General features: G+C 37.9%; 1 protein-coding gene across 4 annotated transcripts in view; it reads right to left on the bottom strand.

Annotated features, from left to right (window-relative positions):
• Positions 1-14,765, bottom strand: part of LOC146458364 (coiled-coil domain-containing protein 33-like) — a 34,624-nt gene that overhangs the window by 15,853 nt on the left and 4,006 nt on the right. Inside the window, exons 4-17 of one of the 4 annotated variants that reach the window (XM_085090673.1) lie at positions 13,905-14,096; positions 12,760-12,999; positions 11,537-11,644; positions 10,049-10,219; positions 8,706-9,167; positions 7,617-7,723; positions 6,988-7,154; positions 6,139-6,272; positions 4,701-4,810; positions 4,218-4,322; positions 3,660-3,751; positions 2,831-3,081; positions 1,453-1,586; positions 913-984 (exon numbers count right to left, since the gene is read on the bottom strand). In XM_085090673.1, the coding sequence (XP_084946799.1) occupies positions 913-984; positions 1,453-1,586; positions 2,831-3,081; positions 3,660-3,751; positions 4,218-4,322; positions 4,701-4,810; positions 6,139-6,272; positions 6,988-7,154; positions 7,617-7,723; positions 8,706-9,167; positions 10,049-10,219; positions 11,537-11,644; positions 12,760-12,999; positions 13,905-14,096 (2,345 nt within the window). The remainder of the gene's footprint in view (positions 1-912; positions 985-1,452; positions 1,587-2,830; positions 3,082-3,659; positions 3,752-4,217; positions 4,323-4,700; positions 4,811-6,138; positions 6,273-6,987; positions 7,155-7,616; positions 7,724-8,705; positions 9,168-10,048; positions 10,220-11,536; positions 11,645-12,759; positions 13,000-13,904; positions 14,097-14,765) is intronic. The other 3 variants (XM_085090674.1, XM_085090676.1, XM_085090677.1) reach the window with 3 other exon arrangements.

Genomic DNA, 14,765 nt, shown 5'->3' with positions numbered 1-14,765 from the left:
TGAAGCGAAGAAATTATCAGTGGTGATTACTTTAAAAGGGATTTGCAAATACTCTATGCTATTCAGTGAAAACTGACTAAAAACAGGACCAACAACAAGCATTGGCTATTTTAGCAATCTGTGCACTGAACTGTAATAATTCCATTTAGCATCTTCCTTCCAGTAACAAACCCCATTCGCACTTCCTTTCTAATGAGCACAATCCTATCTTTAAAGCACCTCTACAAAGCATGTATGTTCTGTTTAAAAACCCCTTTCTGACAAGTATCCCACAGTTGATATTAAAGTTGTGGACAGAATGACTACTTTAAACTCGTATTGTTAATATTCTTACTGTTTTAGTTTGTGTAATTATTCATGGGGTGTTTCTGCACATTCACATGTTTATGTCCTTAACAACCAATCTCTCTCCTATTAGCTCTCTCCCTTTCACTCACAAAATGAGGTAACCACCACAAGCAGTAACTCGAGTCTTTACGATAAATTGTATTTGGATACTGTGCTCAATGAGAACGGATAACTGAGGTTTGACCAATGTCACTGTCCTCTGACCTCCTCATCTCCATCTTAAGGCCGATTTAGATGGTACAACTTTTGCTTACGACTGCCACACGCAATTTCAAGAGCGCGCGCTGCTCGCGTCATGCAAAAAATTGCACACAACTCTCATCATTCAACATTGTGATGCACATGACAGTCATATGCGAGTTGTAGGTTTGATTTACACGAAACAATTTGTGTCGTAGGCTTGTTGTAAGCTTGTCACATGCGACAAAGTCTTACATGTAAATCACCCTTTAAACAAAAACCTTATGTGGATTTAGATGCCAATAGTGATGTTAGTGATTAAAAAAGTGCAAAACTTAAAATGGTCATCTTCTAGTTAGAACAAACACCACCGACGATAAGTACCTCTTCGGTGACTAGTCTGAGCAGTATTCCAACTGTTGGGCTGGTTCCTATAGCTGTTCTCATATTGGAGCCCTAAAATATGGACAAAGACCAGCAATGACACATTACTGCCATACAAAAACATAACCCTTCCAAATGTGTTCCCACACAAAAGTGCAGATCTGTAACGATCCTTGAGGACCTTCCATAGATTTTGAGCAAGGCACATTGCAAGGTGTTGTGAATTCGCATTGCAGACCTAGGTGGCCCAAAACAGCCACAGTTTAACCTGGTCTGTAGCATGAAGCAAATAGGAGCATTACCACACACCCTGAACTGAATGCTTGTCCTTCACATGCTTTTCCTTAAGCATTTTGTCACCAGTAATCCCTTTATACCCTGGTGGGAGAGACATTTACATTTTTTTGTCTAACAAATGAAACAACAGTGTAGAGACCAAAGGGGCTTTCACGAAGGAGTAATGTCTAGCACACTTAACAACTACAAGTACACCACCACCAGCAAGTGGCACATCCCAACTATCTTTTCTAATGGCCTAACCTCAACTGGTACATTGTCTAGCTTCAGGCCCTGTTTAGCACTGTCCCATTGCAAGCTTGAGAGAAGCAACTGGTCCAGGGTTTGGAAAGAGTAACAAACAGGACTTGCTAGCTGCCAACCATCTCTTGTCATTGCTAGAAAACAATCATTCAATACGTTCACTTAGTAAAAGTTCATTGCAGTCTTTAACAGGATATTGAAAGAGCCAGCATTGAGCAAGAGGCCACCATTATTCAGACTACCAAACTACTATGATATCATTCTCTCCATAGCACAGTGTTAAAGAATATACCCTAAAGTTGTCAAAAAAAATTGAACTAATGAAATATCAGAGCAATTTGAACTTAAGCATGATTCCACTGAAATGCCTAAAAACGGGCTGTAACAATGATTTTTGAGTGATATCAAGAAGTGATATTGGAGGGTTGCACTTTCGTAACTACATGGAATAAAGGATAAACAATTTTTTCCAGGTTTAACCTCAATATTCTACATGCACACTCAAAGAGTGTGCCACGGATGGGAGAAATTATGTTCAATAAGGATGTGCAGTGCGATCCAAAGGAATCACTTTAAACAAGAAGTTCTAAAAGGAGAAAAATGGTTCCTCCTTATTTTAAAAACAAACTTTGGGGTCTTAAATGCAAATGCAGACCTCTTTCAGTCATGCTAGTAGTTTACCCTTTTACTACTGGATGTTTGACTAACAAAAAGGGAGAAAGGCCAGTCCAGGTCAGGTCCCATTTACACTTTAAGCCGCAATATCAGCATGAATGTATGTATATTCTCCTCACTGTTTCTTTGTATTTTGTATAGCACTAGTTGGGAGAATTTCTTTCGATATCAAAACACACTTTTGGCGATAATTTTGTTTATTGTCATGACCTGTGTGTTTGATCAAGTAGGGACATTTTATGGAGAAATAGACCCCCTTCCAAAATGGCGGCCGAAAATTCAAATAAGTTAAAATTAAAAACGTATACCAGCAATAGAAAGAGCAATTTTACTTAAGTAACCCTGCAAAGTTTCAGCATATCAGGTGTTATATCAGCTGAGAAAATGTAAGTTAAAAAATGAAAAATTTACAGAAGTTTGTATGACTGGGGGTATGAGTATACACCCAGTCATGCAAACATCTGTAAAGTTGTCAAATTTCATCTTACATTTCCTAAGCTGATATAACACCTAATATGCTGAAACTTTGCAAGGTTACTAAAGTAAAGGTGCTCTTTTCAGTGCTGGTATCAGTTTTTCATTCAGTTCAATTTTAACTTATTCAAATCTGTTGCCGCCATTTTGGAGAAGGGTCTATTAGATGCTGGTCAGTATTGGGCTTTCAAGGATTAATGCTTCTCATTTAAGGTTCCTTATGTCTTACCAAGTGCCGCAGGATAATATTCAACAACCAATGCTGATGCAGCAGTAAACAAAGTAGACTCATCACCAAGGAAAAACATAGTCTGGTTCCATTTTGGCTGCTCCTGTGGCCCACCAGCTGTGGTCACTTGAGGAGCTCCATGTGTGGGCGTCGCTCCAGCTACAGCAAATGATGTTGGGTGTGGTGATGGGAAGTGAATTGTGGTCACTGTTACTCCTGTGGGTCTTGCCTGCTGTGATAGCACAGTTTCTCTGGTGATTACAAGAGGGCTCCCAGTAAGAAATAAATCCCAAGCTACCATGATTTGTACACACAGCACACTGCCATTGAGCACTTCAAAAAGAGAAAAATGGCGCTTCATGCCATCAGTTCTAGGCACTTAACAAAGATATTTGTGACAAGTTTCTGGACAACCCCGAAATGTAACAAGTGTGGAAAGCATTAGGGAAGCAATTTTTTTAAGTGCCTAGTTGAAGGCAAAATCATTGAGATATTTTCAAAAAGATGTCAAAGAGTTGTAAAAAATGTTATTAAATACAAACCAACTTAGTCAGGTGGTGTCTATGTGCATGTATCTAGTAAACTTTATAAGGCCACCACAATTGTTAATTGAAACAGAGGGCAGTAGAATGTATCTGTTATGAGAGCAGAAAGATGTAAAATGACCCTAATTGCATAGATCAACAAAGTAAAAGTAGCATTAAAAAATTAAGAGAAAAGTATAGCTTCTAACCAAAAGTTTCAGATTCATGGCCAGAGAATACCTTGAGGTTAAACTGTGTAACAACAGTTAATACTGCAAAATAGGATTTATTAAATTTATCCTAACTTGTATTCTTTCCAGTCAGCTACAATTCTTCCAGTGGCAATGAGGGGTCCCATCTGGCTGCTGATTGGTGCTTCCAAGCTACGAAGTAATACCTATTAAAAATATCAACCACAAAAATACATGTCATCGAGCAGTGGGCCAGTATGAGCATAATGAACATATGATGAAAGATGTTTATTGCACAAAATTCTTGGGAAGGAGATTGAGGTTGATTTGATTTACAGTAAAATTGTTTTAGTCTTGGCTGAACACAGAGTCTCTTTACGCCAGACTATGTTGAACAGAGACAAATAGCTTGGCCCTGTTGTTCAAAGGGTAGATAGCTTCATCCAGTGGACAAGTTGCTATCCACTAGATAAAATGTATAAGTTCAGGTACATTTATCAGCTGGATAAAGTTATCCGCTCGTTGAATAACCGGGGCCCGGTGTGCATTTTCTGTTTCAGTTTCTATCACATTGCAAGGGCTGAAGAAATTTAACCTTCATGATTTTGTGACTAATATGACCATATGAACCTTGAAAAAATCGCTGGGAACATATCTCAATCCTCTACATACCTCTAAACCATAAATCTTTGAGCCAGCAGAAGAAAGAGGTAACTTGTCCATTTTCTTCATCAATGTGATGTACAGCCTGATGTCTCCACTGAGCTCTGAATTGGGCTATCACAATGAGAGAGAAGGTTATCAACAAGTTAACTTCTTGAGGCCAGAGTGCTTTTGCTACCTATAATCACTATAAACAAGCTATCAGGTCTTAAACGTTATGCGATGATGATGATGATGATGATGATGATGATGATGATGATGATGATGATGATGATGATGATGATGATGATGATGATGATGATGACCAAAATCCTCAGAGGAGAGGGTACTAATGGTGGTAAATTTAATTGAACATGTTTTTTGTTATTTTTTGATTTCACAAATTACACTATAACTGTACCTTTTTGGCAGGCAGGGGAGTAGGGTAATGGGCAGCTTTCAGTGTTGGTACTTAACAGTAGCACTATTACCAACAATTTACAATTACAATACCTGAACTAACTCCACGTGGTACTGATGGAAGGGCTTGAGATGTCCAAGAGGCACTGTGTACTCTGTAAGTAACTCTTTGCTGGGGTGGTCTGCTACCAGTAGGATAGCAACTGTCCAAGAAGACACAAACATTTTACATCAAAAATTAAAACAAATTATATTAGTTTTTTCATGTATGTTATCTAGTCTTCTGCTGATACCATTGCTTGATAAGTGCTGTTAACATGGGAATGGCACCAGCACAATAAATGCTTATTTTCTTCTTTGCAGGAGATGAATTTGTTATCACACTTATCTACCACATGTATCTAGCTTTTGCGACAATGTTTTTCAAATGTTCAAGCCCACATACATAGCCCAAGCCAATTTTATGTGGAGTTAAAAAATATATATATCTCTGTAAAACTAAAATGTCAAATTATTTCCATTTTCTAACCAAGGAAGGACATTTGCATGCAGCACCAGTGGATTTCAAGAAAGCAACTGTAAAAATCTCTGGTAATTTGCACTTCAACCATTAGCATCAGCCCATGGACTATCCCTGTACATAGTGCTTGCCCATAAACCTACAATTAATATTAGGTTCTGCGTAGATTTCAGAAACCTAAATGGCTTTGTTAAGCAACAACATTTGATAAATGAAAGACCACTGCAGTTGGGAAAAGAAAGCCGCAAAAACTTCATGATTGAATGGGATTTGAACCCATATGTTAGAGCTGTGATACTAGTGCAGTGCTCTGCACTGGTATTACAGGGGTATGGTCACTGCACTACGTAGTATCACATGGGTCATAGGTTTGAATCCCATTGAATCACATTCAATAAGGCTTTTGTTTAGCATCTGCTTCTGCCAGTTGGGTTGATAACTTTGATGGTCTTTTGCGTATTTAATCTGCTATCTGCAGTTCATGTATGTAGTACTTCATGTATTTCCCTCTCATGTATTCATGACAGCTTTTCCTTCTATACACCAGATTCCATTGACTCAAAAGTAGTTAATGGCAGACTGGAGTACTTAAAACCAAAAAGAAGAGGAAAGCTTCTTTTGTTACACACAGTGAGTTGTCTGCCATGCATTTCAGTTGTTCCACAAATGTATCAGCAACATAGGAATTGCATGGTGTTTAACAGTGGCCTAACTAAGTAGATGGTAGCTTGGAGAATTTTTCATAAGATTAACCAAGTACCTGGGTATACAGGTTCAAATCTTGTCAAAAAAAAAAGGCAAAGAATGCCAGTTGTTGCCTTGTAATGAGACCACTGCAATGAGGCTAGGCAATCCAGAACAAAAAAATTTAAATGATTTGATTTGAATGGATAGACCACCAGTTACTAAGATAACCTTCTAGATATCCAATGCTTTTGCACACTGTCAGCCTTTCCTCAATTTAACTAACCATAATATAAAAATGTATCAACCATTCACTTGTTGACTAACCTTCATCCTTAGATTCCTCCTCCCTGACCTCAATCAACAGCAATTCATCCCAAGATGGTGACTGTGTTGGATGCATAGCAGCATGAGTAACTGACTGTCCCTTTACCCTCTGAGCTTCTGCTTTTCCAGATTTCCTGCAAAGTGGTTATATCATGTGTCTCATTATACTACTAAGGTGTAGAAAAACTGTCAAACAAATCCAGTAAAATGCACATTAACCATTTATCAGCAGACTTTTTCTGAATGGATTGCCAGTCATATTAATTTAACGTAATACATTTACACACCCACACACAGCATACACAACATTTCCTAAAGACAAGAGACCAACAAATAAATAATTAGGCATTGCATTAGAGCCCGGAGATCTAGATCTCACACGTTTATAAACGTAAGGTAACTATCTCAGCCCTTAGACTTCTGAAATCAAACATCACTTTTCATGTTCCTTGGAAACACTGTGTTATAACTTGATTTCTGCAACTTCATTATTTGCCAACAAAAAGATCCATAAGACTGGGTACTTAAAGGGCTATGGTTCAGCATGAGAAGTCATCATGATTGCATATTAAATGTCAAATATCACTGGAGCAAGTGATAGTTTACAATATGGCCACATAAGTACGTAATATGGCCACACTTGTAAAATGTCAGCTTGTCTACCTTCTATCAGACAGGATTTTTTACCTCCAAAAAAAAAAACCCTCCACATCTTAATTTGGAGGATTTGCCCAGTCTAATAATTATGTGCAATGTCTATAAACTTCATCTAAGAGCACATTTATTATTTTTTACATTTACAGTGAAGTCTTCATATTATACTAGCACAGGTATGCAACTTCTTCGTACCCTGCAATGTATGGCTGAGGTAGCCTTCCATCTGATTTAAGCGGCAGTCCTATTGCCCCATGAGCAAGAACTGCAACTTCACAGTATCCTTCCCTTGCTAGATAGCTTCCACACAGATGCTGGATGGGTATACTATTTACATTAGAACCAAGAGCAGACTCTTGAATCTATGAGAAAGAGGGCATACATGAAACAGCACTGCAAGTTACACAGACTACAGTTCAATGCCAACATGACAAATTTGAAATTATGTCACCTTTGTGAAATTTAAGCAACAAAAGCTTGAACCAGGTATTCTATTGCATAGTGTGCCATATGTTTCAGACCCAGATTTTGATACCTCAATTAAAGCCTAAAATTGTGCTCTAGACGAACAAAATGAATTTGGCATGGATAATGTTTGAATATCCTGACAATAAACCAGATAAATACCCTTCAGTGGAACCCAATAACACAACACGTTTGCTAGAGTATTAGTTTGCAAATTGGCAATTCTGGAAGTTTATTTGGATACGTTTTTCAAACCATACCTTACTTATAAATTGCATTAACTTCCAATTTTATTTTCTAAAAGTTTCTATTGTAGTACTATTAACAGAACAATAACAACATACACAGAGATCACTCACTGTTTTCACCAATGTTGAGGTATCTGATGCTGATGAAGGACCTGGCCCAGGGTCTCCAGGGACTGGCAGTAGCTGCGGTTTGATGTTATCTTTCTCCTTCAAAGGTTCTGATGGCACAAATAATGCTCAATGAAACAGCAGGGCTAAATTAGAATATTTACAGCTTGCCACATAGCCACAGAACATGATTTGCTTTGGTGCTTAAACTCAGTAATTGTTGTCAGTTTACAGTAAGTTATTCTGTCACAGGGCAGATTTGCTGTCAGGCAAGTGAGCATGTAAAAAACCTGGACCCGTTTGTTCGAAAGCCGATTAATGTTAATGCATGATTAAAAATTCCCAGAGGTTTTCTGCTCACTTGTTAAAATTGTTTTTAAACTCTAATGTTAAGCTAGTGGTAAAAAAAAGTCAACGTCAAAACTGAGGGACGAAAATCTTTTGGCAAAACTTAATTATTCCTAATTAGTAATTAGACTCAAATCATTAAGTTCACCTTAACCCAGGATTAGCTTAATCAGGCTTTGAACAGCTGGGCCCTGGACAACAGTGAAATGCACTTGCCGTGGACAATCAGGCACGACATATTCTGTGAGCCTTGAGTCACTCTTTCAAATTGATTGAACACAAAATAAGTGCAACATGCAAAGAACTCGCAGTCAGATGTTTCTCATTTGAAAACAAGACCAACACATCATTTACATGTACGATTTTAAGGAAAACTGAGGCCAGGAGGTTAATTCTCCTTAGCTGTTAATTAACTTGTTTGAATTCTTACAATTATACCATTTTATGAAATGTGAAAATTACAATTATATCAAGATCTTTTTTTGTTGACAGATCCCTTCAGACAAAGGTAGGAATCGTCATCACCATACATATATCATGGCATTTTCAGCTAACACAATTAATGAGATGCTGAATAAACAAGAAACATTATGACAATCCACCTTCTCAATTAAAATACCCTCTTGACTATTTGTTGTTATCTGTTTATGTAATGCTGTCCGCTAAAGCATTTATTATTATAAGCATTAGATGGTGATCAATTGGGGGATTAAAGAGTAAATAATTATTGTTCTAAACACCTACTGTGACCTAGGTCTCTCCTGTTTTTCCATCTGTGAAATGCCAATGTAGCTGCTTCATTCTTTCTGCCACTATCATAACTAACTCTCATTTCACTTGTGTCCCATTTCTTAACAAAACTGGAACTGCCATGAGTACTTTCATGCCATGGCTGCTGTAATAATTCCTGTTCTATTAAAGACTCGTCACTCTCTGTATCTAGGTCAACTGGATTGTTGTGAGTATAGTACGCCTCAGGTTGTATTCCATCAAGGCTGTCAGTTTTTAACTTTGGTTGTATATGCCTGTCTGCTACGAATCCATCTTGCTGTTCTTCAAAGCTTAGCACCTCATCAGAGTAATGCTTTTCTAGTTCTAGCCCTGTGCTTTCTAACTCGTGAAAACTATCAGCTAACTTTCCTGCATGTTGCTGTCCTTCATTAGGAGATCTATATTCCTCTCTGACATGCTTGTTCATGTTCTCCCCTAATAAAAACATTTCAGACTACAGTTATGTACTGACTTACATGTACCATAAAGTATGGAATAATAAATTACATGTAACTTCTATTTTGTGGGTAATATTTAGCTATTTTGGGAGGAGCTGGTTGCCACTAGCAATGGTAGCTGAGTGAAATGGAAACAAAAACAAAGAATATTGCACAAAACTAAGCTTAGATGTATCGCTCCAGCATAAGCACGCAAGGAATGCTATCATGGAACTTGACAACAGACCCTCCATTAACTACCAGGAAGGCAGGCTATTCCAGGCAACAATAATCACTGACTCACCAAGTTCACTAAGCACAGGGATCATACTTTATGTCACACACATTATTTATTTTTTTAAAAGGACTCTTCAAGAGCTCATGCAGACTTTCCAGGACTCCAAATTAGCTTAAAATACTTGTAGTACAATGACAATGCTTCCAAGCAAAAACTCAAATACTTCCACAAACAACTAGCCTGTTTCACACTGGTGCACAAAAAATTTAAGACATTGAACGCACAAATTCACAGATTTCCAACACTTTCCAAGCCTTTCCAGTCTTGGAATAATTCTATTTTCCTGCTATAAATTTTAAAGGGTCTTAAAGGGTCCCACTGAGAACCCCCAAGGCAAGTGGGCTCCCTGATTAAAAAATCCTTCTAACGTTGCTATTATAATATTATTTCAAAGAACCCCATCCATACAATGTAAACCTTTGACTATATGTACTGATTCCAACCCTCTATCTAGTGAGCTTAAGCTGCCTTTATAATACCCCCGGCTCTCGTACCCCTACTACACTCATTCATGACTTACTTATTACTCAAGTTATAACCTACTGAGAACAAAATTGTTTCTGCTGATTTTTGTAACTCACACACTGAAATAACCTCCTCATCCTCTTCTTCCTCTTTTTTAAGCCCCTTCTTGTCTCTGCCCCTTAATTTTCCCATTGGAGAGTCACTATGCACATAGATACTGGGGAAAAAGTTGGCTAAGCTTCCTGCCTTCTTCTGCTCTTCAAGCATATCCCTGGCTACTTCTCTAGCTAAAATGGAGGGAAATATAGAGCCATGCATGTATACCTGATACCTCTTACTAGCTGAATTGAACTGAAAAATAAAGCCATAATTATACACCTCACTAAGTCATGAAACCTTCCCAACCCACTGTCAGTAGTTCCTGATGTCAGCAATGCTTTTTTCTTGGGGAAAGCAGGGGTGCTGCAGTGGCAAGAGCACTCCCCCCACACCAAATATTATGTGGCCCAGGCTCGATTCCTGGACTCATGTCATACATGTGTGTTAATTGAGTTTGCCAATGGTTCTTATCCCTGCTGCAAGAAGTTTTTCTGTGGTTACCCCAGTTTTCCCCTCAAAAACCAACATTTCCGACTTCCAGTAATTAATTTATTTGATCTGGAATGTGTCCCTAAGCAGTGCTCTGTGCTAAATAAATTTATTTAACACTTACATGCAACTAAGTGATTAATTTTTTAATTTCAATCATTATGATTTTTCACCTCCCAAATCATTCATTCATGTGAGTTAACATTAGACAATTATAACTACTTTAATAGCGAGAAGTAGATTGAAGTAACAATGCCGATACAGTGGTGTCAGCACTATCACTCCTCGCCAGAGTTAAAGACAGTGCCTCCTGTGCTACACTGCACATATATCCTGTGCATCTAGGGATGGTCCAAGAAACTTGGATTTCATATGGGCAGCTCCTTGAAATACAGGGATATTTTTGTGTGGTTCATAACTATGCAGGAAAAGCACATCTTGTCAAAGGTAATTGGTATCCGAAAAGAAAATTGGGGTACGTGTAACTATGCTTTTTTGGGAGGTAACTGAGATTCAATTTGAAAAAAAAAATGCCATACATTAATTTTGACAGCTTTTTAGCTTACTAAAATCATCTCCAAAAACACACCACTACCCCTAGCTATTTTCTTGGATTCCAATGGCTCTTGCTAAAAGACCTACGTTTCCCGCATAGTCATAAACTGCACAACAATACTTCTGTATTAGGAGGCACCGTCCTTAACTGCACTCTATCATCCCAGCATTTCCAACATTTCCAAATGTTATTCCTCGACTACTGACTGACAGGTGATCTGGCTTGCCACCACTATATAATTAATATTGCCAAGTGAACATTTTTCCCATCCGTACGCAACATCATCATCATCATCATCATCACCATCATCATTCAGCCAACATCAACCATTCTTCCTAATGACTGGACCACACTTTGATGCAAATTACAGAGTGCACACACAATGACAGTTACATGTGCAAGTAATAAAAAGGTTGCCAATGGGTGTTTCCATCATCTTGCTGTACATTAATATAAATACCTTTCGTTTCCTTTCTTCTCCTCTCCACATCAAATCCAAACTCAATACTAGGATAAAAGTTAGCTAAACTTCCTGCCTCTTCTTGTCTCTGTGCTAAAGAATTGCTCCCTGAAATGGTGGGGAATTTAAAGCTTACAATAGCAATTACAATTTTGCCTTACATCACCTAATAATACATGTCTCTGACTTGAACAGTGTCTTTCTTTCTATTTTATGTGCGTCCAAGTTCCCCTACCTCGATAAGGCTCTTTCTATTTGTGTCTAGAAACTTTTCTACAGCTTCAGCTAGTTTCTCATCTCCATTGCGGGCCACCATCATGATTGCTGAGAAGGACTGGGACAGGTTAGCTCCCATTGGTTTGTGGTTACAATAAATTATTTGTCCTAATTCCTTTTTCTTGAGCTTGAGTTTGCATCAGCATTTTGGATGTTCACACATACTTGCACAGGCATTTGCACCTGTGCTTGTATTTGTGTTGCACATGAGAACCAGGCTTCAAAAACTCATTAATAATTCATAAGCCCATTGACCAATCAAATGGTCGATAAAACATCACGTGCAGTGGTTTTAATTAACCCAATAAAACCTCCTCCTTATTGGTATGCGGTGTTTAATGTTTTTCTCGTATGCTAATTTCCAACATTCATAAAAGCATCATTGTTATGAACTCTCTTGACACATGCTTTTCCAGGAATGTTTTTGAAGCCATTCAAAACCTTGCAGCACATGTTTTATCCGGTCTAAAACCACTTGGCTGCACCTCACGGTTTTAAATCCCAATAAAACACTGCTGCTCGTGTTTTAAACATGACTTTACTGGGTATAAACACACGCTACGTGTTAAGCAGTTGGATGACCCTAGACAAATCCATGTATCTTATCAATAAAAACAAAAAAAAATAATTTCTGTCAACAAATCGACTCAATTCAATACAAAGCTCTTTCCACTTATCAGAACTGGCTGGCCAGATCAGTCATTTCACAATAGACAACAAGTACACCAATCTGAAGAAATGGCTACATGTATATACCAAACAATTCCTATTCCTATGGCACATTGTAGCAATGTCTGAATGTGCCATTTTGAAGAAACATGTAGAACCAACCCTTCACAATGGTGTGTCTCATTTACCTGTAAACTGATCCGTTTGGCCAGCCAATTCTGATAGATGGAAGCATGTGCCCTTAGGATTAGTAATTATTCCTGTCTCCTTATACTTACATTTCTTCACTCGCTCCTTTGTGGTTCTCTGTTGGGATCTTTCCTGCAGTTCCTTCCTTAACTTACTATTCTCAACCTCTGAAGTCTTAGTTCTGACCTCAGGAAAATCATAACTGCAGCTATGGTTGGCTAAGTGGCTTCTTTCTGCCTGCTGTACTCTAACTAAAGATGATTCATCTCTATAATCATCTGCATCATCAACCTGATTAGGCTTCTGTCTAAATTGTTCACCTACTGATGCTAAAAAATACGTACGCTCAATATTTAATTTAATACCCATGAAATTAGCAGCTGATACGGTTTAAGTTTCTGTCCCCCCCCCCCCCCCCCCCACTTGCGTCACACATACATGTACTGGATTATTATAAGGAAACGTGGGATAGTACCTAATGCAAGTAACCTCACATAATTTAGGACATGATAGGTACACAGTGTACAAAGGAGACGTCCGTTAAAATATTTTGATCCCAGGCTAATGAAGTCAAACAATACCGGGACCATTTTGTGTGGAGTAACAGGTACAAATTTGGGGCAAAATAAAAAAAACTAGTCACAGTTTCCAAGTGAATTTGTTAGTCAAAGGAAATAAATACTGGTAAATGCTAGAGAAATTACAATAATAATATTGCTATTATTATTGTAATTTCTCTGGCATTTATATTTCACTGAAGATTGTTGTTCATTTCACACTGAAGATGGCAGAGGCAACTGCCGAAACATGTCTGTAAAACTCAGGAGTGTCGTGTTTTTCTTAAAATTAAAAATATAATATATTTTTTCCACTTTAGATGTAATTAACACAGTTATGCACTTTTAAAACACTGATGTAACTCAAATGTTCCTGCTTAAGAAACACCTGAATATATTTATTTATCTTTCTTTGTTTTCTTTTAATTTTATGTATAAATTCTAGTCTTAATCTTTGAGGTCCTTTTCAAAAACCACATTTTGTGAAAAAGTTTCCTCAAAAAAGATTTTTTTTCCATGACTTGCACTCTGAGATCACAATGGACATTCGACATACATGACTGTAACTGACATGTAGATCTCACCAACCTTTCTACAAGTACAAATGTACATCCTTCCCAGCTAATGAGCTAGCTAAAAATACTTAAAATATCACATTATTCTCTAGCGATACTCACATTTTTGAAAGTCATGTGCTTCAACCACATCATCATCTTTAATAAATATTTTGCTCTTCTCTCTGCTGGGATGATCTCTCCCAGACTCTGATGATTTCCTACTGACATCAAGCTCTGGAAACTCACTTCTAGGACACAAGTTGGCTAAACTTCCTGCTCTCACCTGCTTCCAGATCAAGGAATCTCTACAATCTAAAAAGTGCTTCCTGCTTAACTTTTTAACTGCCTGTCCACTAGCTACATAAATAAAGTTCTATTAATAATATTAATAACAGAGGTAGTGAAGGTGCAATTAGACAGATAGAGGCACATTCATTTGTGAGTTGTGTGATATCATTGCTTTCCCCTCTTGGACAAGATTGAATAGCTTGAACATGGTAACAATGCTTACATGATACATGACATTTTTTTTCAGTCAGTGACAAAGGCATACTCAGAAAAAGAAAATCCGAGCACTCCTATCAGGAGCCAAACCTATGACCATCTGATTACATATAGATTAAGAGGTGCAGTCGTGGTGATTTTATATTTTTAAAAAATCAAGCCAGTGAGGAAAACCCCATGGGTGGGAGAGAGGAGCCCATTATATGTGATTACAAGTCATATGTACCTTTTAGGAGAGGGTGGGCAAATGTATGGATTATTTGGTAATGCTTGGCCTGCAAAAATCCAAAATGGTTACTGTTGGTGTTATTGGTGTTACCTTTTAGGTATTGTGCAGCAAAATGTGACAGGAACTACAGTGAGTTAACTCATGCCTTGCGGACACCCCACTATTATGGACACCTTGACAATACAGACAGCAGCTAAATCCCCGGCAAAAATAAATTACAGACGCTTGACTTGAAAATAAAGTCCCGC

Source organism: Pavona decussata, unplaced genomic scaffold, assembly GCF_977016875.1.
Source record: "Pavona decussata unplaced genomic scaffold, jaPavDecu1.1 SCAFFOLD_233, whole genome shotgun sequence".
Lineage (NCBI taxonomy): Eukaryota > Metazoa > Cnidaria > Anthozoa > Scleractinia > Agariciidae > Pavona > Pavona decussata.
The sequence above is the reverse complement of the archived record's forward strand: the minus strand, read 5'-3'. Positions and strand labels throughout refer to the sequence as shown.